This window comes from Buteo buteo, chromosome 1 (genome assembly GCF_964188355.1).
Source record: "Buteo buteo chromosome 1, bButBut1.hap1.1, whole genome shotgun sequence".
In the NCBI taxonomy this organism is placed as follows: Eukaryota; Metazoa; Chordata; class Aves; order Accipitriformes; family Accipitridae; genus Buteo; species Buteo buteo.
The window spans coordinates 48,672,985-48,699,799 of NC_134171.1; the positions used below are offsets into that span (position 1 = coordinate 48,672,985).

The 26,815-nt window shown below is 39.3% G+C and overlaps 2 protein-coding genes across 5 annotated transcripts in view; one reads left to right on the forward strand and one right to left on the reverse strand.

Moving 5' to 3' along the window:
* LOC142031770 (uncharacterized) overlaps positions 1 to 12,049 on the reverse strand; it is a 66,590-nt gene extending 54,541 nt beyond the window's left edge. For 3 of the 4 annotated variants that reach the window (XR_012650609.1, XR_012650610.1, XM_075029432.1), the window contains exons 1-8: positions 11,864 to 12,049; positions 11,454 to 11,554; positions 11,019 to 11,088; positions 9,995 to 10,125; positions 8,187 to 8,275; positions 4,796 to 4,895; positions 3,388 to 3,431; positions 2,825 to 2,902 (exon numbers count right to left, since the gene is read on the reverse strand). Coding sequence is in view for 2 of the 4 variants with exons in the window: in XM_075029432.1 (XP_074885533.1) it covers positions 2,825 to 2,902; positions 3,388 to 3,431; positions 4,796 to 4,895; positions 8,187 to 8,275; positions 9,995 to 10,125; positions 11,019 to 11,088; positions 11,454 to 11,554; positions 11,864 to 12,029 (779 nt within the window). In the remaining 2 variants the exon portion in view is untranslated. The remainder of the gene's footprint in view (positions 1 to 2,824; positions 2,903 to 3,387; positions 3,432 to 4,795; positions 4,896 to 8,186; positions 8,276 to 9,994; positions 10,126 to 11,018; positions 11,089 to 11,453; positions 11,555 to 11,863) is intronic. The other variant, XM_075029441.1, reaches the window with a different exon arrangement.
* An 8,104-nt stretch (positions 12,050 to 20,153) lies between these two features.
* On the forward strand, positions 20,154 to 25,569 carry FGG (fibrinogen gamma chain). The gene is made up of 10 exons (XM_075033236.1): positions 20,154 to 20,309; positions 20,401 to 20,445; positions 20,880 to 21,063; positions 21,173 to 21,266; positions 22,236 to 22,366; positions 23,005 to 23,138; positions 23,268 to 23,452; positions 24,192 to 24,469; positions 24,809 to 24,978; positions 25,349 to 25,569. Exons 1-10 carry the CDS (start codon positions 20,238 to 20,240, stop codon positions 25,361 to 25,363), a joined length of 1,308 nt encoding a protein of 435 aa, XP_074889337.1. The 5' UTR covers positions 20,154 to 20,237; the 3' UTR covers positions 25,364 to 25,569.
* Positions 25,570 to 26,815: the final 1,246 nt, after the last annotated feature.

Below are 26,815 nucleotides of genomic sequence, written 5' to 3' on the forward strand. Positions count from 1 at the left end.
GCTGGACCACAAGTCCACTTTACTCAACCTTCTACTCTGCCTCTCCAAATACAGAATTAAAGCTCACACATTATTTTGCTTTTGACTAGTTTTAGGAGTTTATCATACAGGCTGACATGTAACATGCTTTTATTTCAAGAATTTCATTAATTAAACGCCTAAGACTTTGAATTTGCAAACAAAAACACTAGTTCTAAGGCATCGCAATTAATTCTTTAGTAGACCTAACCTGAAGGTAAATAAATTACGGTTATATTAGCACAGATACAATAATGCATGGTTCAGAAGTATGCATGCAGATTGATGGGGACAAAGTAACAAGAGCAGTATTGGGTCCTAACCTTCTATATTCTTTAGTAGCAATTCAAGTCAGCACCAGTCAGCTCTAAGCCACAAGACTACTATGATTTTAGACACAGTTATGTGATTTTTATATATACTTTTGTGGAAGGTGACAAAGCTGAGCATGCCAACCACACTCGAACAAGACATAACAGCACATGGCAGTAATGGGACAAGATTGTGAGGCTGTAATAGCACAGGAATGTATATAAATTATAGAGGCTGTTAAGATGTTTTGGAGGGGTTTAAGGACTTTGCTTAGCTGCTTAAAAGTAGTTGTTCATGATAAAAGCAGAACTCATAGCCTGCTTAATGCTTTTGCTTAACATTGACCTATTCTCGGATTGCAGGAGTAAGATTTGGAAAGCCGCAGACTCACTTTGAGCCAGGAAAAGGAGACATAATAACCACTAGCCTAAAAAACAAGAAAGAAAAAGAACCCGCCTAGAGACAAGAAAAAGGCCCCAATTAGAGAGAAGATGACCCTAGACCCAAGTACTACTATGGGACCAGACTATGGTGCGAGGGGCAGGAACTTAAGATTGTAAGGATATAACTGCCCAGGGATTTTAGTATTTGGGTCCCTCTCTGGAGGCACCCAGCTTGAGCAGTCTAAATTTGTGCACCATAGCTGGAATAAATTATGCTTTTTATTTTGAAGGCCTTGATCAGAGATTTTGCTTCAGGGAACCTAGGGTCGAGCCTGAGGGAAGAAGCAGCACCCGAGGTTGAGTCTGTGTGCGTGAGGAGTCAAAAGGGGGACTTGTGGGCTCACCGGAGTCGCCTGCTGTGAAGGGACTCTGGTCCTACCAGTTAAAGTCTGAGGTGGTGTGTGTGCGACTCCTTGAGTGATGGGTGAATGCTCAGGCAGCAGCTCCTCCCTTAACAATACACACACATGATTATTAGCTATGCATATATAATGTATGTCTACTGTCTGTAAAATTAGTTACTCTGACACTGGTAGCTCATAGCTTAATATACTCAAACTTCCTTTTTTTTTTTTTTTTTTTAACCAGACTGCCATTTCTCACAGAAAAATCCTTAAAAATAAAGAACTACCAAACATTCTAGTAAGAAAACTACTGTTCTGGTTTTTTCCTTCATTCCTTTATAAAGCAATGTCTTTCGGAGTCAGTTACAAGAGATTTTAAGCAGTTTCATGATACAGAATAATAAAATCATCAGGAGATACATCAGAATAGGAATAAGATTAGCAGTTACAAATTTCCAAATTGAACAGTGTCTCATTACTATAAACCCTCTCATGTGATTTCCCATTGAACACAACAGTGAAGAGTGAGTGCAGTTTGTTCAGGACTAGTAGCCTTCTAATAGGTGAAAAGAGATGTCTGACCCAGTTTCTTTCAATGCCTTACGTGCCTTCACCTGTAAATGAGCAGTGTTCAGGAACTCAAATGCAGAATACATCTTTCAGGATCATGCTCTGAATCAGTAACAGCCACTACAAGGAGGAGAAAAAAGCTTAGCAGCCCTAGGGAACAAACTCAGGAGAGTGACTCTTCAGATCGCAGGGCAGTGTCCTGCTGGTTCATCCATCTGGACTACAGGCTGCCTGCCCCTGGTGGCCTCCTTCCCAGGGTGAACTTGGGAGCAGGAACACACCCCATGAAAGCTACTCTTCTCTCCTGCATCTCTCCCACTGCTTTTCAGCCCTTTCCTCTGTCAGGTAAAGGAAGCACTGCCCTTCTCATGACACAGCACAGGACAAGATCCTCTCTCTCATCCCAAGGAAAATAGGGGTAAACTGCAGACAGAATCACTCATCCTACGCAAAACAGATTCCTTAACTTCTTCTAAACTACTCTTAAAAACAAGTTGGTCAAAATCAGGCTACATTAGTCCTTCCTTGTGGTACTTCTCAGCAGGCAGAAGGATCTACCTATGTGAAAGTCTAATTCAGTAAGTCTGAACATGATACACACATAACTTTTTGAAAGGACTGACAGCTCAACACATTTGTGGGGATTGGGTTATACAGCAGGAGAGGACTTTGGCATACATTCATCCAACCAAAGCAAATTACATAAAATTTGTGACTGAATAGTAGGCAACTCTGATCTAACTGAAGACTTAGGAAATAGCAATATGAAATTATGCATATGGTCTTTTTCATTACAATCATACATGAAATCCAATAACAAATCTTTCCAAATAGCAGATGATAAAAAAGGAAACAGAAAAAGTAATCTAAAAGAAAAAAAATCAAAGGGCTAAATTTTTTTTCAAATCACCTGCTTCTTAACTTAAGAAAGCAAGCCCCCAGCTGACCAGAAAGGGAAACTGCAAAAGGGAGAATAGACCTTGTAGAATGAGTAACATTGAGGCAGAAAAGTACTAAGAGACCCATATTGTCTCCTCCAAAAGAATAAAGTAGAAGCAGTTTTCACAACGCAGATATAGTAGGAAATCTCATCTTTGATCCACTACAAACATAGATGCTGATGTCATGGTTACCTACCAGTCTGGTACCGCATGCCAATCAGTGAATATTCCACCTGTACATTGAGCACCACATTCAATGAGATGACCTGCAAGGCTGGGAAAATTCAAATAACTAAATACTCTGTAAAATCAAGTTCCACAAATCCAGCTTTAAAATATAATAGTACAGTGGAAATAAAGCTAACTAACAGAACATGCTACTTTTTTTCCTCCAGAGGCATCTAATACATTTATAAATTAGGCATTAAACATAACAAGGGATTTTGAAAGATGAAAATAAGAAGAGTTGAAAGAAGTAACTTTTACATGAAGAATCAAATGAGTTTCCTGAAAAAAATGAACACTAACACCAAAAAAAGTTTCATTTTGTTATTTCAAGTTGGTTCCAGAATGAAGTTTCTGTAATTTCAATTCCAAATGAGAGTATTGAGCCTTAAAAAAGAACCCAAAACTTAACAAACGCATTCAAATAAATGAATTCAATAATAATATGCAAAATCATTAAATGCTTAAGAGTTGTTATCCTGACATTATATGATACAAAATATAAATTTACCCATTTCTTCTTATATCATTTACCTTCCCGCAGCTAGCAAGTCAAATTCATCCCTATTCCAGCCAAACTAGAAGAAAAATACAAATACGTTACATATATAAAAGTTTCACACAGTACAGAAAACTGCACATAGTATGCTCACTGCTTTGTGTAACTATACATTGGATATATTCTTACTTAACTGCAGAAATCTAAAGAACAACAATTGGCAGGGGCTGTATGTGGATTTGAGTTACTTTACAGTAAATTAGTAGAAGAGCTCTGATATATTTCAGTTTTCCTCTTATTAATACACCAAACAAATATAAATTCTCAAAGCCACACCCTCTTCAAAAGAGCTGGAAGTACAATACTTGTATTATTCAAAATTTGCATAATCCAGAGGTTTAAAAGTCTAGCACCTATTTTGTGTCATGTAAACAAACCACTGTTTTTTCAACTTTTGAAAATTATCAGCTCCTGGAGTACTACCAGCCATCTTAAAAACTGGAAGCATGTCTTCTCTTTAAGTAGAAATTATTTTTTGCCCAAGTTCAACACAGTGCAAGCAATACATTTGTTGTTTCTTATTTAGAACTTAGCAGAAATCTCCCTAAAACCTTTCATTAAATTAGATAAGGCCTCTCTGGAGTAAATAATACACACTGAGAACTATTTTGAGGATGTAAACAGCCAGGAATAAAATAACAAATCATAATGGCAATTATAAATGGGAAAGTTTAATTCTAGATTAGGCAATGTTTGACATGCATGAAGTCAGAAGAGTATGAAGTTTTAGAAAGGAAGTTTGTAACTAGACACTAACACATACCCTCTTTTTTTTTTTTTAAATATGCACCAAAAGAAAGCTTCCATATTTCACAGCATGTGGTCACTCACAAAAACACATAACCTATTCAAAATACTTCAGAAAACCACATATCCTGCTTGTATAATTTGCTGAAATTCAAGGAATTTGAGAAATCTTGCATTGAAACCCAACTACTTAAAAATAAAACTGCTTACCCATTGAAAAAGACCCGTGTTTTAGACCACCTCATGTGCCCCCCCCGGAAAACCAAAGTGAGCTCTACTATCGCCACCTCGTGGTAAAGAAAAATATACTTGTTTCTTAACCTTACATGCCACATTTTAAAACAGGGGCGGGGAGAAATAAAAGTGAAATACTGGTGAAACACAGTAAGACTTCCTTAACTTCAGCAAAAAACACTTTCCAGCTTCATGATACACAAGTTCATAAATATCCCTGCTATAAGTTAGAAGTGAAAGCTGGCAACTTTTCATGCACGTAAGGAAGAAAAAAAAATTAAGGTGCTCATAATTTTTAATTTAGTATGTATATTTTCATGAGGAGCAAAAACTTTCTGACAATGATTGCTGAATATTCATTCACATATATTTATTATCATATGGAAATTAACTTGTACTTACAGAATGAATGAGTGGTCCTAATACAATCCCACTGTCAACGCATCTACCCGTCACAACAATATCAGCTCCAAGGTCAAGAGCCCTGCTTATTGGTCTTGCGCTAAAGATGACAAAACACAACAGTAAGTACTTTTACTTTTTAACGCATCATTAAAAAAAATCAGTTCCCTGCCACACACAGCATAAAAATCACTTAAAAAACCCACAGGAAATCAATGAAATAAACTTTAACAACCAATTTGTCATTTTGTATATACAAGAATATTTTAAAAAGCAATCATCAGATCACCCTATCAAATTCAGGTACCTAAATGACATAATTGAAACACTTGTCTTGATGCTCACAGAAACCGAACACAGTAGAAGTGATCCATTGTGCACTATCAGTAACAGAATATAGTGTTTTTCAGAGTTTCATTACTATACACTCATCTACAAATGAAGTAAGAAAGACCAATATTCTTCACAGAGAAAGCTTGGTGACTCTGCCCTCCAATTTTACACCTTTCAGGTCAATTTCCCTAAATGTTTTTAGAACTTGCAATATCAACCAACTCCAAGACCACCACTATGCAGTCATTATTTTCGAAGAAACTCAGGCAACAGATTTTCGAGATTGGTCAGGTCAGAGTCAGCCCAGCCAAAATTAGTCAGTCTTGAAAATATTCACCCAGGTGAACTGCTCAAGTTTATACACATTAGTGAGCAAGTGTTGACCAAAGAGTGTGGCTCCTGGCTTCTAAACCCATGCTATCTGCTGGATCCTTCTATTGTTCATGAAATAGGCAGCTTGTAAACACAAACCAAGTAAACTGTGTGCCTTGAAGAACAAAACCAAGAGCAATGTTCTTCTACAGTTTCTATAGACTTAGCCCTAGTTTTATCAAGAGGCAAGTTAGAAGACACATTTCTCTTAGGGTTGTAAACATAAAATATGCATGTTGGGTTTTTTTTTTTCCCCAATGTTACGTGAACCAAAAGATAATAGCTAGAACAAGAAGCAAATATACAGCATACAGAAAAAATTTACACCTCTAGGCATAGTGTTAAGTAACAGTCACAGGTAAAAAGCACAAATGGGGTTTCTGTAAACATACATACAGGATACTGATAGAAAAACTATGTAACTACCTATAAAAAGCAGTAAATAAAGCCGTTTGTCTCTTGCTGTTAAAAATACATGTGAATTCAGTCCACAGAACTCCCAATGGCCCAAATCAGGAGGGACAGAAGAAACACTTCAGTATCAATACCCCAGTGCAAATTCTTCAGATGGAGTTTACACACTTGAATCCAAGAATCAAACTGTAAACCTCATAAGATTTAGGTAATTAAAAGTGAACTCTCCACAGAACTTAAGAGATTTTACCCTATACACTCTGATGTTGACTTGTTTTACAGGCATACATAAGTTTATCATTCACTTTACAAATAAGCATCCATTGCTGATACTGTTAAAGATAAATTTAACCTATGAAACAACTAATTTAAGAGGCTGGTAATAGCTTTACATTTCAGTGCAACTGAGATTAAGGGGCACATAAAGAAACACCACTTTAGAAAACGAAGAACAAAAGTCCGCTGTTCTAGCATGTGTTAATACAGTGGAGAATGATAATGGATTTTTAAAATGCCTCATCCTCATACTAGCCTGCTTTTGTCCTCTCTGCTTTGATTTGCATTGATTTTTTAATTCGTGAATAAATCATGAATCACCATGTCCTGGTTTCAGCTGGGATAGAGTTAATTGTCTTCCCAGTAGCTGGCATGGTGTTATGCCTTGGATTCAGTATGAGAAGAATGTTGGTAACACTGACGTTTTCAGTTGTTGCTAAGTAATGTTTAGTCCAAAGTCAAGGATTTTCTGGCTTCTCTTGCCCAGCCAGCAAGAAGGCTGGAGGGGCACAAGAAGCTGGGAGGGGACACAGCCAGGGCAGCTGACTGGCCAATGGAGTATTCCATACCATGTGACATCATGCCCAGTATATAAACTGGGGGGAGTGGGGCTGGGGGGAAATCGCTGCTTAGGAACTAACTGGGCATCGGTCAGCAAGTGGTGAGCAATTGCACTGTGCATCACTTGTATATTCCAATCCTTTTATTATTATTATTGTCATTTTATTAGTATTATCATTACCATTATTAGTTTCTTCCTTTCTGTCCTATTAAACTGTCTTTATCTCAACTCATGAGTTTTACTTCTTTTTTTTCCTGATTCTCTCCCCCATCCCACTGGGGGCAGGGGAGGGAGGGAGTCAGCGGCTGTGTGGTGCTTATTTGCTGGCTGGGGTTAAACCACAACACAGCAGAATTGGAATGAACGCTTTCTCAGTTACAAATTTTAAACATTATTTCTTAGATTTCATTTACAGTTACTCATGATCTGCAAATGTTGCAAGTCAAAGTTTAACAAACAGAAAATCCACTAACAACAGAAAACACTAGAGACAAATTTAAGAAGACTCATTATTAAAAGGTTCTTATTTTACAGTGAAAAATACATGCTGTGTCAGGTACAGCCATACCCTGCTATCTGCCAGTGACCCATTTTTGGAAAGTGCAATGATAATGAAAAAAGAGAGTGCACAACATTTTCCATAAAGATTAATGTAAAAGAGAGGGAACTGTGTACACAGACTTTAGAAATACACCAAACAAATACAGGAGAGATGATATATACGACATGGAGGATGGAAAAGCAGAAACAGGACCACTAGGATCATCAACTGGAAGAGATGGTGGCTTTTGGGAACACCTGTCCCATTTCTCAGTCCTTCCCCTTTGACAGGGTTGATTTACACTGATTCATCAGAAGAAATTGATGGCGACAATGAAAATGCAACTGTTCACAAACAGCTCATTTAAAGATTTATGGGAGGCCTTTGGTATCATAAAGGAGGCAAGGGAGATCTTTCAAACAGTGATCCCTCCTGGAAAGCCAGCTTCCAAAATTTCAACGGTACAAAGCCTGACACTCAATTCAGCGCAGCCTAACGGAACCTCCTACAGAACTCAGAGTGTGTCCCAGTACTTTAATTCTTCAGCTGCACTCTAGTGACAACATCCTAAACAACTGCTCCATGCAGCAACAGCATACTCTGCATATGAAAACAGAATTTTGTGATTGTTACAATTAAACTAAAACTATTCTGGCTTGAACTAAAACCTGCAGATTCACAGGAGATATAATGCTAAGGAGTCAAAACCGGCAATGTTCTAAATTAAAATTGTATTTACAAGTTACAAATAAAATTTTTTTCTGGTTGCCTGAATAATGCAAAGGTGAACCTCACATACTAGGTGGTTCTACTTGCAAAACAAACCAACCTCGTGTAGTCAATGTGTTAAAAATATTTTTCCATAACAAAAACAACTTGTTAAAATAACTCACCCAAGATACACATTCATGCTATGAACGCTCTCTGGAAATTGTTTGCCACTCTCCAGATCAGTGATACCAGCTCCTTTTAGGTTCTCTTTCTGTTAGAAAACAAATAAAACACCAAATCTATGAGTATTTTGTAGTATCAGCTGTAAATCTTTTATTAGCATCAGACAACAGATGTACTTCATAGCAACTCTGAGCAAAGTATAATCATTAAAATTAGGAGCAATACAAATCAGCTGAATGGCTAAAAGCCCTAGACACACTTTTAACCATAGTTTTGCAGCACACAGAAAAATAAGTCAGTGCTTTAAGAATGCTAGTTCATTCACAGATGATCAACTACAATGAATTGGTATATTCCCTAGGCTTTTAAACTGTCTTTAATTTGTGTAGGACTGAATAAATCAAACCCCACAAAAAGAAATATGTCCCCCATAACAGCAATGGTGGCATGGCCAGAAAACAAGGCTAATTCTGCAGCTGCAGGTGATACTTAGAATACATTGTGTTTCCAGAAAGGTAGGTGGGAGGGGTGGGTGTTTTTAACCATGCATTAGGCAGCTTGGGAAACCAGCAGATTCAGGGGCCAGTGACTGACTGCATAGACTCAGTGTCTAATATTTGTTACAGGGGGGACCTATAGTGTGGGAAAAAAACCTTCCACTTTGAATTAGTTTGGTATTCTATGGTAAGGTTTGAAATACTCCAAACCACAATTTCCTGGTGTAATTTATGATGTTTGGTATCAACAGTAAAAGCCGCCTGTAGACAATAAAAGTTGTCTCTTTTTTGTTCCTATAAGTTATGTACTGATAATAGAATAGAAAATAACCAATTTCAGTTCAGAAATGTCCATGCCAAGCTCAAATAATGACCATTTCGCTATTGTACCAGTAATCAAATTCTGGACCACTGATGCTGAAGTAATTTCAGTCGGGCAGAAGTTTCTTGAAAGGAAGTCCAAGCACCACACATAATTTGCAAATAAAGAATCTTACTTGACCATCTTCCACATTCAGTAGCATGCAAGGAGTAATAGAGCCTACACAGATAAATAATTTTCCAAGTTACAGGTAGAGATTTAACCATAGGGCAAACCTATCCCCTCTTAACCACCATCAATGTATAAACTGTTTTCGCAGTATCTTTTCAGGTACGGCCAACACTTTTTGTGGAACCAGACTTCATACATAAAGCACCATCCTTTAAATCAAAAAAAGCCATATATTTCATCTCTAGATTTCAGGGGTTTGTTTTCAATATTAAAACTTCAATCCTCCCACTTAGCATTACCTTACTGGCCATAAACTAAGTACTCAAAGCCAGAAAAACAGCCACCTGTAAACAACATAACAACAGGAGATGCCTGTAAACCACTAAAAACAGCTAGAGGGGATGAATATTTGAACACATGGTAACTACACCACATTTAAATTTAAGAAATTTAACATTCAGGATTATTTAGTTTAAGACAGAAACAATAAGCAACAGCAAATCCTAGCTTCTCCCAAAGAGCAAGCAGACTTTAGATCAGATTCACAGTTTGCTTCAAAAAGATAAACAGCAGATCCACAGCCTTATAAAATTCAACCCCATCACACACCAAACATAAGATGTGCCAAGAATTGTTTTCATACGTAAAAAAAAAAAAAGAAAATGAAACAATAATTTTCAGATGCTTTTAACCATAGAAGGCTACTGCATAAAGGTACACAAAATAGGTTCCTATAGGACAGTAAATGCCACCTTCATGCTACATAGACTAAAATAATTTCCTCAATGCTACTACGCTGTAAGACAAAGTAAAATACCTCACTCATTAGGTCATCTCCAGCAACAACAGCTATTTTCAAATCAACATCTGCTTTCTTTGCCACCTCCTGAAGTGCAGCTGCACAAGCAAGTGGATTAATTCCACCAGCATTACTAATGACACGAACACCTAAACAAAAAAGACAAATTAAGTCCAGCAGCATAAACAACCACTTGTATTTTAAAAACCTGAAGTGTGCTGAAACACAAGCAAGATATCACCTTCGCAAGGTGATCTAATCAAGGGAAGTAACTAAAGTCACATTAAAATATGAACAGTATTTAATCTGTGAAAGGATCGGAATAAGCCAATACAAAATTGTTTACAGAAAGATAATTGCTATAGATACTTTTCATCTTTCCTTTACGCAAGGAAGGAGAAAGTGACCAGAAAGACTATACATGATGAGGCAGGCAGGCAGACAGACAGTATTAAAATGCCTACAGGAACAGTATTTGACACCAGTCATTCAAATATCCATGTTCTCCAAACAACTGCATTTTAGCAGAAATATGCTTCTATCTCTAAAAATTCCAGACTCTGTTAGCAAGGTACTGGGTACTTAGAAGTAATTCCCTTTCTCCTCTCAAGCTCAGTATAGCTCCGCAACTTTCCAACACAAACAGAAAAACAGTGATCAGAAAATAAGTGATATTCTAGAATTATATGGGAATGTTGAAAAACTTTTAGATTGCAATGAAAACATCTAGATCTCACATTTTACAAAGATCTGTAAAATGATCTTCCATTCACAAATTAAAAGCTACAATAAGAAATACATGGAGATATATGTATATATTTATAATTATAGTAAACATTTCAAATTAACCCAATTTAAATGTCACCATCAGACCTGCACTTCACATCTGTTATGATAGGATTTTTGCTGATGTTTAAAATATTATTCCTAGAGGACAGCAAAACACTGGTGTGAAAAACAGCTTTAGTAACAGAAGCCATACAAAACTCTTCTAAGCAAGTGAACTTAATTAACATAATAACTCACACAAAAAGTAGCATACCTTTCCTGTGAATATCTTTTATATAGGGAGCCATGGCAGCAGAGACAAAATCCGGAGTGTAACCTAAAACCTGAAAGAATTAAAAGCTGTAACCATTTGTTACGGTTAAGTCACCTCGATGCCTTTTCTTGGTTAACAGAAAACGGGGAAGAACAACTAACTGGATAATGCTATAGAAAAGGAGACGTGAATGCTTTTACTAGATGAACGTGTGAAAATAAACAAACACATGCAAGTAAGAAGTATACAAAAGCAAACGGGTCCCCATATGCTGACATGCCTTACACAGACTCCGAGCGTGATCTGGGTCGGAGGGGAGCTCGGCAGGTACCGGAGCCCACCCGCCCCACCGCGGGGCTATACGCCGCCCGGCCCGGCCCGGCCGTCTCGCCTGAGCCAAGCCGGCCACGCCGGGGCTGGGCAGCGGCTACTTACGGGAGACCGGGCTTTGGCGGCCGTCAGCAACGACATGGTGATCTCGGAGAGGTAATCGAAGACGAGGAAATCCAGCTTCCCTCCGTACAGCAGCTGCGGCACTGCCGAGGCAGGGGAACCCGCCGTTAGCACCGCGGTCCCCGCGCCCGGCCCGGCCCGGCCGCGGGGCAGGGCTGAGGCGAGGCGAGGCGAAGCGAGGCGGGCCGGGCCGCCCCGCCCCTGCCCCTGGTGACGGCCTGACGGGCGGCGGCAGCCCCGGCCCGGCCGCTTACGCAACGCGGCTGTTTGCGGCGCTAGCAGCAGCCGCAGCCGCTGCCCGCCCGGCGGCCTCGCCAGGCCTCGGTGCCCCAGCGACCGCCCCGGCCGCCCGACCGGGTCTCCCCGCCGCCGGCCACCGCGCCGCCGCCTACCTGCGGCCGCCGTGTCCCCCCAGAAGCCCGAGGCGCAGCCGATGCGCACCGCGGCGCCCGCCGGGGGCTCGCAGCCGGCGCTGCGCCGCCTGCTCCAGCGGGGCGGGCGGGCGACGGCCCCCAGGAGCCGCGGCCCCCGGAGCCCCAGTAGCAGGGCGCAGCTCATGGTGGCGGCGGGCGGGCTCCTGGGCGCCGCCCCTGGCTGAGGCCCGCCCCCGCGGCGCGGCGCGGCCCGCCCCGGCCCGGCCCGCGGAGGGCGGCCTAACGGGCTGCTGGGGAGGCGGTGGAGGAAAGGGAGGGCGGGGAGTTGATAAACCCCGAGTTTGCTGGGGAAAATGACGCTGGGAGTCCCCGCTCGGCCCCGCTTTGCTCCACACGTAGTGCCAGGCAGCTGAACGGCTGCGGTGGCTGCACGCCAGGACGTGCCTAAACGGGGCGCCTGGGTTTATTCTGCTTTTATTTCTGGCCCAGGCCGGCCGTGGATCGATGGCGGTCGGGTTTGGGGCTGCCGCGTCCCTGAGGTGCTGCTGCAGGGTTGGCAAGGGCACCCATGTCACTGCCGAAGCACCGTGCGTGGGGTGGTGGGGTTAACCTGAAAGGTGGAGACCCTGCGCAGGGTTGTGGTAACGTCAAAAGCCTGTCCGGTAGCCTGGCTATGAAATTTTTGTGAAACCCTTTCCTCCTCCCCTAAATAAAAAATGTGTTTATTAAAAAATAAGGCGCTCTGTGGGAGTACATGTCTCAGTTTTGACAGGAAGGGTTTCTTGGCTCCCAGGCGGAATTTCGAGTCAGCGGGCACGAGGTGAATGTCACCAAACCAGCAAATTCCCCAGTATATAAGGAGGAACGATTTCCCAGTCCTGAAGTCTGAATCAGAGGGCTGTCTTTGAACGTCTCCAGAGTGCGAATCACATAGAGGTGACTCCCTGTCTAGAGAAAATCCGTGTCATTTGTCTGATACGACGCAAGGACTGTGACTGAATCAGGGTCTTGCATGCTGATCCGACGCAGTAACTGCTAGGTCTGCCTTAACACGTATGCTTTGATTGTAGGTGGTTTTGAATAATCTCTTGCAACTGAAACGTTTATAAAATTTGGGGTCTGTGCAGGAATGCTGAAAAATACAAGGTTCAGTGTGACACTGAAGATGCTAAGTATATGGTGATGAGAAGTGGTTTTACTGGTGTAAAAAGTAGCCATGTTGAAAATACTTAAATAAGTACTTTTGAAAATTGCTGATAAAGCGTCCGCTTAGACTAATTTCTAATTGCAGTTAGAAATGATGCAGTTGGGAGAAGATAGAAAATAGTCATGCTGTGATCTTAGAATTTGGTTCTTTATTTAGGGAGGTGCAATGTTTGCCTGTTGCAAAAAGGCCATAAAGCACCATCTTCTAACCCTCCAAGTGCCTAAGAAATTATGAACAATTACTGTACTAAGTTATTAAACAGGCAGAACCAAGGAGGTCACAGAGAAAGAAAAGTTGGTTCCCTACACACAGAGAGGGCCTAACTTTTGATCATTAAATTATTAAAGTATTTCATTATTATGTTGAAAGCTTGCAGGTTTTGAGTCCCTGTAAACTAGTAAACATCCCAATAATCACAGCGGGGAAAAAAACCCCATGTAATGTGTACATGGCTGACTCCAGATAGCTTTTGTCCTAAATATATTGTAGCTCCTTAAAGTAAACTTTGAAGCAAGAACCAGAAAAAGCACTGTCTGGTGCAACATACAAAGTTATCAGTATAGCCATAAAGACAAATGCTTTCTGTAGTTAAATTTTAAAGTGTCTTCCATGTGCGTTTCAATATGGAATACATTGCAGTAAGATTCCAACGTACTGTAACGTAGCAGGAAATATGGCTAATCCTCAGCAAGTCTTGCGATGGTCTCAAACCCTGTGGTGAAATTCAAATGCAGTTCACCTTGGCTGACGCTCCATAATCAACATGCTGCAGTCCTCACTCACTTCTGTGCTTAAAGGTATGCAACACAAATGCCAATCGCTAACAAACATGATCTTTTATAACCCATGAATGTAAGTAAAACTCCTGCTGAAATGGGTTGGGCCAAGATTTCATGCTGCAGAACTGTATTTCTGGACATGAGAAGACAAGGCTGCTTGAACAAAGCCAACCAGGGGCCGGTAGATGGCTGTGTTTCACCACCATCCGCACCCGCCTCGCATGCAAAACCATCCCTGGCCCCCAAAATTGTTACCTACTCCTGCCAGCATCCCCTGTGCTGCCTGCACTATGCAGAGAGGCAAACGGGTGCATTTTACCCCGGATGAACAAATGCATTTTATCCACATTAATATACAAATATTCACACACACGTGTGTACGTTAGTAGAACAGTCTTGGAATCCAGAAGGTGCTTTTTTCTTTTAACTTATTTCAAATATCTTTGTAGCATGGATTTTGACAGCAGCTGCTCATGGTTCTGCGATGGGCTGGATCTTGCTTTGTCGGAAACAATTTTAAAGCCCTTAAGGAACATGAATAGCATTTGAGCAAATTTGCGTATGGATGTTTACATGTGTGTGAGAGAATTAATATCCAACATGTGTAAGATACTAAGACAGTGCTGCAGGAATGATTACTTCAGAGCCTATCGTTTCATATGCGGGGTTAGGATTGTTTTGATGAAAACACAGGCACGTTATTTAGAGGCTCTTTTCCAGGTAGGCTTGGGAAGCAATGTTCTGTGACAGTCCAGTTGTAATTTTGAGATTTTGGCCTTTGTGTGATTTAACAGATTTTAGAAACAGTTTACTGCTCTTTGAGGACATCAGATGGCACTGTGTGGTTGTCCACGAAGCCCAGAAGAAGCTACAGTCAGTAACAAGCCTATGTGAAATTCATATATGGAGGTGCGAGTAAAGAACTTGACTGTATTTGTGGCCTATATAGGGGATACATGTCAACAATAATAGATGGCATAACTCTTGTCACATGGTAGAAATCCACATCCACTGGGTCCATTGCTTAATGTACAACTTTTAAGAGTAAGCCAGATTTGGAATTCATCTCATAAATTGTGACAAGGAAAGGGAAAAAAATCTTCTGGGTTTAATTTTTATACTGGAGAAAGAAAAAGTTACAGAGTAAAAAAATAAATTAAAGAATATAATTTTTTTCCTGCTCATGGTTCAAATGTAGGTCAGTCAGATTCAGTTTTCTTCAGTGACCTTAAATACTTAGATTTACTTTTATTATGCTCATAACATTAATGTTTCAAATGTAGATCTGTGGTTCCCTCCCTGTAAACAGATTTGTGCACCAGTATGGAGCACAGATGATGTGTAAAGGAAATGTGAAATTCATTCTTCTACTACCATCATCCTCAATTAATAGCATTCAGAGCTAATCCTGGAAGTCAGGGAGGACAGTGCAGAGTACATTTTTCCAAAGCAAATACACTTTCCATCATTTTTCTAGGATTTTTCTGACAGTCAGGCTTCCTCTGGTTGCTTAAAAAAGTACAAGCAAAGTATTTCACAGACCAGGGCTTTATTGTGAAATATATTACATTTTTACTGTTTCCTTTAATGTCACTGTAAATAAGTTCCTGTCCAAACCAATAGTATCAGGAGATACTGACAAATATTTTAGTTTATTGCAGAGGCTCTGTTTAGTTTATTGAGGCTCTGTCCTCTTAGCTAATTACAAAATATTCAGCAAATATTTGAATTTATTACTTATCTCTTTCCCACAAATTAGTGCATCTCTTTGTTTAACAAATGGAGTTCACTGCTCTTGCCCTCAAGGTAAAGCATACATTGCAATCTCTCTTTTGCAGATAGTCTGAAAACCAACCTTTTCTAAGTGAATCAACAGTTGAAAATTATCTCTGTAAATCAGTAAAGGGAGAGAATTTGCCATGTTGCATCTAATACCCCTATATAAGGCACAAACAACTCAAAGCTCAATTATGATGTTTAACTGATCCCAACTCATGGTTCGGGGTTTTGTAGTATTTTAGTAGATTTTTAGCATATTAAAGTATAACATCCTATGTTCTGGGACTCAGAAAAATCTCAGTTACAACAATGCAATAATATATGTAATCTTTTGAACTATATTGATTTTGTTCCTTTATAACACATTTCTGTTGTGTTTTAGGAGCTATGTTCTCTCTTAATTCCTTAACATTTGAATGAAGTTTAAATAAAATCTGAAATGTAGGAAAGTAAGTAAGCATTAAAAAGAAAGACTATAGGATGTTTTAAAAATAACAATAGCTCATTCAAACTGTCAAACATCTGGCTTATGGACATGAGGTATTTTCAGAAGTACTGGTAAAGATGAGGTGTCTTGATTTTTGGCCTTTTTTGATTGTTAAATACTTTTGAAAATTCGTTTCTAATTATATTTGAAATCAAAATAAGAACTATGTGTTAAAGCAATGATGCATTAGCTACTAAAAACTCCCTTGGTTATTCTTTGCAGAAATCAAAGGGTCTTTTACATTGCTATATGCTGTAGAAAAAGTACTGGAAAGAATGACCGCCAGAACACGAGTCACAAACCAAATTATTTTTAGCAATCATGCATCAGTGTAGTTTCCCTGCTTAGATTTAAAACAATATAATATCCCATCATTATTTAAGAATACATTCTAAAGTGAGTGAATTTTCTGTATTCACAGTGTGCATACAGCAAAATATCCCATGAATTCTTTCCAAAAAGGAAAGCCATAGCTGACATGAAATACATAAATTTCATACTTTTCCTCAGAAACAGAGCCATTTACAGCCTGTATTTGAACTAAAGCTTAGCGAATATCTGTACTGGTTTCATAAGTGAAAAGAAACAAAAGTATCTCCCATGCAGAGCAATTGAAAGCTGATTTTTCCTGACTCACAACTCCTCCAGGCATTTCACTTCAGGAAGGGCAAGGAAGAAGTCTGTTACACAGTGTGGACTATCAGATTGGCAAAAATGTTGCCATTTACCTTTTGCCCAAGTTTTGAATATTGAAAGAGAAAGAGAAAGATGAGTTACAAAACTTTTTTTTTTTTCATTTTCACTTTTTTGCTTCTGTTTGTAAAGCAGTTGGTTTTATAGCACACTAGCAGCAGAACTTCAATACTAGACAGCTTTTTAGTGGTCTCTTTATCATCCTAATTATCACTCACTCATCGATTGACCTACCGAAGGGGATTTTGCCCACTAATTTGTATAGCTTACTAGTAGTACAAGCGGGGTAATGCATATTGATGATGGATAGCAAAGCGAAGTAGGCAATTTTTTTCAGGATTTACTTTTGGTTTTTTTTCAACATTTATTTTTCGTATTTATTTTTACATAAGAAAATCAACTTCTGGAGTATCTGAAAAAAAAAAAAAAGAAGGTAAGTTCAAGTCAAGTCCACTGAACACTTTCAGTTAAAACAATAACAAAACCCCATTGGAAATGTTTAAATGGATCACTGTAGCATTTCTAAAATGGTATAGACTGATTTTTCAAGTTAGATTCTTAAGGCATGTAAGTATGAGTCATGAGTTTAAAAAACAGTTGTTTTTCCAAGACAGCTGTAAGAATACTCTGATTTTCCGGAACTAATTTACAAACACAAGCATATTTCTTCTGATTTGTATTTCTGAGGGAAGATTTACTATGAATAATAGGAAGGTGTTGGATAGCCTCCCAGTGGCTGTTTGACAAAAATACTAACCAAAATTGAGTTACAGAAAGGTCTTTTAAACAAATAATGATTCACCATTACAATCTACTCAAAAATAAACTGCAAGAAAAAAGTAAACTGACTTTGAGAACTCTTCCTTCTGCCTGTGCTACATGAATTGTTCCTCATTTGTTGCCAAATCAGCAAATAGACTTACTGGAAAGAAAAAAATGGCCAGAAAATCAACACAGTCAAATTATGTTGGACGCATCTCAGGGTACAACTAGGTCTCTAGCACATTTGTTTGGTAAATGGGTCAGCTGTTTTGCAGCCAGGACCAACCAAGACAAAATGGTATGTAAGGGAGGAAAAATACTACATAGCCATTCCACTAAGAATATATGTTGTTTTCAACGTAATGAAAAGCAGGAGTAAGTTATTTCTAAGGTGAAACCGTAGGAGAAAAGAGAAGGAAGCGAAGGCATGAGAGGATTAATTATTCAAGGCTAAATTATGACCATGTAATCAGTAAAGCAAATGAAAAAATTTCAAGTTTTAAATATTTATGTCTTCTGCTAAGAAGTTGAAGAGGTTGTAACCAGAAATGCAACTAGGCAACACTTATAAATGCAGTGTACAGATATTTGGTAATCATCAATGCAATGTTTAATATTGATTCCTTCATGAATGTAAATCTATACAGTGATAATTTTGTGTTATCTCTGTTAACTCTGCAAGAGTTTCAAACATATACGTACTACTATTAGTGATAAAAGGGAAGGGTATGTTCTTTACTTTGTTAAAGGATGAGGGATACCTGGATTGTGTAATGTGGTTCACCTATCCTGTCATGAACATCATGTGCTCATCTGCACTCTTGAGTGTACATCTGTGGTTGAAGCTGGGCCAGTTATTTTACGAAGTTCATACCAGCAACCTACTCATGCTATATAATCATATCTAAGGGAATCCTGGTGGTGCACAGCCACTGAAATTGTACCTCCAGGATCCTTTAGACCTCATGCCAACAAATAATCTGCAGCCAATGAAGCAGCAAAGCAAGCTCAAGCAATGTGTGGGCAGCAGTGGCAAGGAGATTCACTGGTAGTTTTCTGAGTTCATGTGAGCAGGACTAATGAAGCAACAATAGAACACACAAGAGCAGGTGGACTTTTACCAAGTTTTATCTACTTTATTTTCACTCTTTAGGAAAGACCTAACCATGTAAAAGGTGGATGCATGTCCTAGTTGTATCGGTAAGGACAACAGAAGCACGTTCAGCACATGACTCTTGAAGGTAATTAATGCCAGATTGGAAGGGCAAACTTCTAGCATTGGTCATCCTTTGTAAAGAACTTTTGGCAGCCTGGCGACTAAGTCACTGGTCATCAGTACAGTTACTGGAAAGCTGGCTCTCCCATAAACAGTGCTACAGCTTCACATAAGTGTCCCATAAATTTGATTTTTAGCATCAAAAATGCTGAGGTTTCCTTCTGGCAGTATGTGTCTGGATCCTCAAACATGATGGGAACCTTCTCTTTGACTAGATGTAACCAGATGAAAAGAGGATATATAGGTCAGGAACTCTACACATTTCAGGACCAAATCATGTCTAATTTTGTGATAGTATAACATCTAGCTTCCATAGAGTATTTTTGTCTGTGGATTTTAAATACCTATTAAGCAAAATTGAAACATTGATCCTGCAGTACAGAGGTGAAGTCATTTGCCTGAAATCACAAAGACAACTGGTAATGACAGATCTAGCCATGAGCCCCAGTCCCACCGTTCTTTCCATCATTTGGTCAAACATGTATTGAAGTCAAAAGCCTCATTCAACATTGTCTCATCACACATGATACTGTACAGACACAAAAGCAGGCTGTGTCTGGAGAAACCACAGCCTAAAGATCAGGTGCAGGGCATGAGTCGAAAGCTATTAAGGCTACCGATACAGATAGCAAGCAGAACATCCATAAAATAATTTGTCTGGGATAAAGCCCATAGCAGAAGAGGGAGCCTGTCACCAGTCTTGTAGGTGTATTGGGTAAGGCAGATACTGAGAACATTAGTTCCCCAAAAGGGAAGCTTTGACCAAAGTTGTTCAAATGGACTTCTTGAGTTGAAGGATAGGGAAGCTTCGTGCTTTCCTTGCCTGTGATAAATACCACAGGCTTCTTTTCCAGGTATGCCACTGCCCAACATGACTTCATACCTTTCTCTTCCTCGGTATTGTCATCCGCAGAATAGGGAAAATGATGTTGATTCTTTTTGCAAAGCACATTGAGATCTGTGATGGCAAAGTGCTACATAACTGCAAAATAGTATTTATTGTTAGGCTATTGATAGTTGTTACATATAATTCAGGTAGCTACTGTGGCTTTTCCTGTTGCCGTTAGAGAGGAACTTCTGCCAGCCCCATCCCGAAGCCATGTGTGAGTTTCCTTACACTCATGTTACTAGAAGTAGCATCTCCAGGACTCGTCTCACCTTTCTGCCTCCCCCGAGACCTCCTGGCTGGAGCAGAGATTAAGCGGCTAAGTGGGAAGTAGGTTCTGCAAATGGGTGGAGTAAGAGATGTGTGCAAATTCTGGGAATCCACCTCAAACCCCTACCCCACCTCTTCCTGCCACCTCCCGGTGCCCGCCCCCAGCTTCAGCCTGCTCCCTTAAACTCCTGCCGCCCTGTGCTGGGCTGAACGTTTTTGGCTGCAGTCAGCAGCGCCTAGTCGGACAGACAGGATGGTGCTGAGGTTAGGCAGCTGGGCTGCCCTGGGGCCTCTCCTCTCCCTGCTCTTTTCTACCAGCATGGCGGTAAGTGAAGAGACAGTGTTAGTAAACACATCAGCGCGGATAGTGCTGTCGGAGAAAATTCACTGAAAATGGTCTTCTTTTTTCTCTTCAGTACATTGCTACCAGAGAAAACTGCTGCATATTAGATGAACGATTTGTAAGTACCTGAACAATTTTATTTTATCTTAAGAGACTAATTAAAGCTTTCCTATGCTGATTATTAACTACCATTATCACTTGATCCTCATTGTTGTTTTCAATACTTATTAAATGGGCTGTGCTTAAACCTGTTATTTATAAATTGCAGTATACGCTCCGTAAAAATGCACAGGAGGCTGCACTGTTGATGAAAGCATATATCCAGAAGATGCCACAAGTAATAGCACGCACGGTTTTCTTGCTATGTGTGCACACAGTGTGAAAGTAAACTGCCTCTGTGCATTCAAATACAGCGGAAAAAGTGGCCAATGCCTGCCCTTTTTTATCCACAATCGTTTGTCTAAGCGGTGCCTGGAAGCTCCCCTGCCCATATATTCTGCTCTGCTTTTTTTCCTCCTGAAACATTGCCAATTATTATTCTTTCCTCTTTAGGGTAGCTACTGCCCAACAACCTGTGGCATTGCAGATTTCTTTAGTAAATATCATCTCACTATGGATAATGAACTGCAGGAAATGGAGAGAATTTTGCGGCAAATTACTAACTCCACAGTAACAGCAGAACATTTGATTCAACACATCCAAAGCCTCTATCCTCCAGAAAAGCAGACACTACCAAGTGAGAATATAAAAATAACTTACTCAACTGAAAAATATAGTTTATGTAGTTTTCTTGGTTTTTAATTTGCCCTAATTGGAATGATTTTATACCTTTGTCTATTTTACAGATTCCATTGATGGTTTTACTCAAAAGTCCAAGAAAATAATTGAAGAAATTATAAAATATGAAAACACTATTGTGTCTCATGAAAATACTATACAGTAGGTATCTTCCACCTTTTATATCACTTGGCAATCCAAATCGTTTTCTTTCTGTTCTTTTATGAAGTGCAGCTAAGCCTCCCTCAGAAAGGTTTTTTTGTGCTCATGTGGACCATTGTGCCCACACCATCATTAGTAGCTGCCTAGCCTAGCAAGACACAAAAGGATTATGAGGATCTGATATTGCATGCTCTGCTCATCTGCATCAGCTGTTAATCATGCAGGAAGTGCAAGATAAGAATGTCGGGAAGCCTGGCAATATTTTTATTTATGTTTCTTTTGCTGTGCCAGCTACTTCTAACTTTTTTTTCATGACCTTTGGAGATTTTATTGATATGAGTTTGTGCTGTAATGCAAAGTGTGTGGAATATTTGTACAATCATTCACTCTGGCTAATTTTGCTGCATATATCCATGAAAATCAGCTCAGTTACATTGATATAAATCATAAGCAACTGTAAACTCAGTGGTAGCCTTTTGTAAATTGACATTGAAAATAAAATTGAAAACATCTTTAAATTTTCTAAATCTTAAGGATATGGTTTTTGACCTGAATATAGAAAAATCTCCACTTCTATAACATTATATCAAAGATGATTTAGGCATTCTGACACTTGCAGCAGTTTGTTTACAGCATTTGTGTTTTACAAATGCATACATAATTAAAGTGGAATAATTTATCATTTACTTCAGGAGAACAAAGAAAAACTTTCCATAGAGTTATATTCATACATTAATTATTGGTTTGAGTTTTGCTGATTAGAGTCGAGTTTTGCATAAGGTTAAGCATGTGCTTTCCTATTTTGGCTAGTTTCCTCAACTTTAAATATCGGTGCTAGTAGAGGCATTGCCTTTTGCAGGGTTGTATGTAGCAGTATGCTACATAGGTGAGGCATGTGTGCAGGGAAATGTGTATTACATATTCAGAAACAGCTGAAACAACAAGCCATTTTTATGTCTCTCTGTCCAGACAGTTGACAGATATACATATATTGAACAACAACAAGATTACACAGCTGAAACAGAAGATTGCTCAGCTTGAGTCACACTGTCAGGAGCCGTGCAGAGACATGGCTGAAATACAGGAGACACAAGGAAGAGGTGCGCAAAATGCTTCTTGTATGGTGGAGGTTTAATTCAGTTACAAATATCGCCAGTCGATATCATAGCGATGAGTTATTTGTAATCTTATGGGCCATAGATTTCGGCAAAGACATGTAAGATTGCAAGTTATGAAACCAGTGCTTCGATCAGTGTAAATGTGCTCTGCAAACAAGGCATTCAGATGGAACAGAGGTCTCACTTGCTCCTTTGGGCTTTTTGGCCAAAATATGATTATCCCAAAATGTATGCTAAACATGAGGGACATGAGTTTCCATGGACATAGGACAAACATAAGAGAACTCATTATCAGATTTCTACTGGGTCACCTGAAAAAAAATTAATTATTCCATTAGCTCCAAAAATGCCTTTTTTGTTGATGTAGAAATTAATGCAACGACAATATTTTACATTTAAGTTGCTTAACTCTACATGAGACTAAATTCTTCCTCATCTTACACAAGTGCTGTGACCTTCAGTAGGATTTTTTATGGTAATGGTATTAAAGTAGCTGGCTTTGCAACAATGACATTTAGATGAATTGTATTTATTGCACTAAGGAAGTTACAATACCAAATAAATGTGAGGCTAGAACTGTAGCTAGATTAATAACGATCCTTTGAATATCTTTACTTCAGATTGTCAAGACATTGCAAATAAAGGTGCCAGAAAAAGTGGTCTTTACTTTATCAAGCCTCAAAAAGCCAAGCAGTCATTCCTAGTCTACTGTGAGATTGACTCAAATGGCAACGGCTGGACAGTATTACAGAGGGTATGCCACCTATGTATTACTATCATGAGCAATCTTATTGCATCAGCACTGTTTTTATTTACCTACATAAGATACATATCTTTTCAATTGATGTTTTTTTACTATGTTTTTGGTTTTGTTTTTCCCCAGAGACTGGATGGGAGTGAGGACTTCAAGAGAAATTGGGTTCAGTACAAGGAAGGATTTGGACATCTGTCTCCAGATGATACCACTGAGTTCTGGCTGGGCAATGAAAAAATTCATTTAATAACTACGCAGTCCACTCTGCCATACACCTTACGAATAGAACTGGAGGACTGGAGCGGCAAAAAAGGGTATTTGCTCATGATGCTTCTGAAAATGACAGCTTAAAACCTACTGCTCCCACTGCTTCATCAGTTTGTACAGCTCTGAAAAAAAGATGAGCCCTTAGACCTGTTAACATGCATAGCACACTGCTTTGGCTCCTCCACTTACAGCTGTTACAGCAGTCACCATCTGTGACTTGTTGCCAGGCACACATGCGTGCCTGAAGGCCACGTGCTGGCAGCCCTAGTTTATTTGGCAGAAGGAATCTGTTTCTTCTCTTCAAGTTTCTTCACATCTTCTGCATCTTATGGACTAGATGATCATTGTAGGTCCCTTCCAACTGAACTATTCTATTCTATCTATTCTATTCTGTTCTGTTCTGTTCTATGTATTCCATTCTCCAGGAGGGCTTACTATCTTTGTATTTATTGAGACATCTGCTCCTTCCTCCCACCAAGAATTTCCTCATTACCTAAGTAAGCCTCAGCATTATGAACGTGGGAGATATATGTATGTGGGTTTATATAATGTAGATCTTTCATACATCACTGAAGACTAGTAGTCAGAAAACATGTCTGATACTGGAGCACAAAAGTTCGTTGGATGTGTCATTGCACTGAAGCAGAGTCATGCAAAACCAAGTCCTTTTGAAATGCTAGGATGCCATAAATGCCTTTTCTGCAGTTCTAACATCTATGTATTTTTCATTTGTGCATGTATTGGGAATGCAGCATGCTCATATTCACCATTCTCCTTTGTTAACAGTACTGCTGACTATGCTGTATTCAAAGTGGGAAGTGAAGCTGACAAGTATCGACTGACTTACGCCTACTTTCTCGGTGGCGAAGCCGGGGATGCCTTTGATGGCTTTGATTTTGGAGACAATCCAAGTGACAAATCCTTTACCTCTCATAATGGCATGCGGTTCAGTACCTATGATAACGACAATGATAACTTCGCTGGCAACTGTGCTGAGCAAGATGGATCTGGATGGTGGATGAATAGATGTCATGCTGGCCACCTCAATGGCAAATATTATATAGGTAAAGTATCTTCTAAATACCTATAACGCAGGACACCACATTTCAGTGACAAAGAAAAATGGGTCACTTTCATTGAGTATCTATTACCATCTGGATTTCCCAAAGCTGGTGCAGCCCATTCTTTGCAATAACTGTTAACACCAGGAGTAGGAACTTATGGCTGCTCTCCAGCCCAAAGTGGGAGAATCAGTCCTGAGAGAAGCAAACTAGGGGGAGAAGGGCAGTGAACAGGGCCTCTTAACATTCCCAGGGATGCTGTGGAGGTGTTACTACCAGAAAAGTATGGGCACATTAACTATTTTAGAAAGCAACTGTTTTGCTCCAACTGATATTTTTTAGATGGTGTGTACACATCGAAAGATGCTGGTCCATCTGGATATGACAATGGCATTATCTGGGCAACCTGGCGTGACCGGTGGTACTCCATGAAGAAAACTGCAATGAAAATTATCCCATTCAACAGACTGTCAATAGATGGACAGCAGCACAACTTAGGCAGCATCAAACAGGTTTGACCACAGGGCCGAGGAGATATTTAAAATTACAACAGAACATAGTTATCATTTCAAACACTGAGCATGGACAGCTGAAGTGTTAAGCCCACTGCATCTTAGAGGAGTTGGCTTTGTTTACCATTTTGTCACAGAAATAGTTGTACTTTGATTTTAGTATGCCTTCCACATTACTGTTTCTTTTAACAGATAGATAAATGGATAGTCTTGTGATCAGAAATAATCCCTTGCCTTCATGTCTTTTAAATGCTACATTTTTATTTTCCAACTAGCATAACTATGTATGAACACTATCAACATGTCATCATAGCCTTATGTACTCCTTTCTTTAGAATAACATTAAAATGCTTTCTTTTTTCTGTTGTAGGTTGGAGACTCGTAAAGGGAGAATTTCACAAAGACTGGTCTGAAGAGGGAAAACAAATCTTTTATCTCTTAGACACTGAACTTACCTAACATTACACAGTTCAGTTTTGACTATGAAACACCGTTGACTGTAAAATGCCCAAACCTCTTCCCTGAGCAGTGCTTACCTCTGTACATGGTTATTTTTTTCTGTACAAATTCTCAATAAATTTTTGATTATTACAAAAAAATCTGAACTTGTTATCTGTGCTCTACTGTTGGCCAAACAAAACAAAGTAAACTTTATGGTGGTTGGAAGGTTACTCTGACCAAACCTATTTGATTAAGTCATTCCTGAATTGCATGCCAGTAGCTTCAGATCTTTGTTTAGAGGTGAGTGTTGAAGCTATTTCTCCATAAAATGTGGCTTGTTTCCGAAAGTTTCCATTCTGTTTTCTGATTAAATTGACTTGTGAGATAGATCAGAGTACACAGGAACTTGAAAGAGGGCTTGTTTACTGCTGAAGGCTACTTAATGGGGCTTACTATGAAGTAATGAATACATTTTCAATCAGGATATGTTAGGAAGTTTATTATCAATGACCAAGAATGGATATTTTACTCCAGAGCATATATATTAACAAGTTACTCAAATATAACTCAGAATAAAGGTTTAATTTGCTATATAGCACATAGTATTCCACTGTACAACCATTATTCCTGAATACCCCCTTTTTATTCATAAATACTTAAAAATCAATCTAATATATCTAGTGCCATTACAACAACAACAACCACAAGTTAAAATTTGCAGCAGAAATTAATTGTATTTTACTTGCATTTTCTTTTTATAGATCTGGTAATAATTTTCCATGTGATCCACATAAGCAAACTCACAGCACAGATCAAGAACAGCAAAGAGTTTGTGATGCTGTCTGAATGTACTCACTCAGAATATCTGATGAGTGCATTTGAGGCATGCATTAGCAAATCAGGCTAGGTTTGTGGATAAATTACTCAACAAAAAATACACTCAGAGCTAGACTATCTGTCTATCTCTATCTATATCTCCATATCTATATCTCTATCTATAGCTCTATCTCTATATCTATCTCAAGTTGATATATTAAGAAGTGAAATATGAAGTGTATCCTGGTCTTTATTTTTAGCTACTAGTGAGAAGCTGGAAGTTCACCTAGTATTTCTTGAATAGGACTTTCAAATGCTTTATTTTAAAGACAGGGAGATATTACACTAATAAGACAGATCTTAAAGGCAGTTTGTGCCGCCTCAACACTCTTCCAGTTTTGGTGCCCAGGTCTCTAGTGAGGCTGCTGCTGAGCCTCTTTCCCTGGATCTGAGTCTCCATAGCATGATAAGCTGCTGTCCCCTGTCATTTTTACTCAGGTTGTTCTGACTTAGTTCGAGTTTTACCCTTGGGCCAAAATCTAAGAGGAAGGCAGGTTTCTCAGGAGTAGGTGAGAAGAAG

What these genes read in the sequence shown, in the direction of transcription:
- FGG (XM_075033236.1), top strand. Translation starts at nt 20,238, where the DNA reads ATGGTGCTGAGGTTAGGCAGCTGGGCTGCCCTGGGGCCTCTCCTCTCC. An exon ending in TCTTTTCTACCAGCATGGCG is followed by an intron (nt 20,310 to 20,400) that starts GTAAGTGAAGAG and finishes TTTTCTCTTCAG; the next exon opens with TACATTGCTACCAGAGAAAA. An exon ending in TCTCATGAAAATACTATACA is followed by an intron (nt 21,267 to 22,235) that starts GTAGGTATCTTC and finishes CTCTCTGTCCAG; the next exon opens with ACAGTTGACAGATATACATA.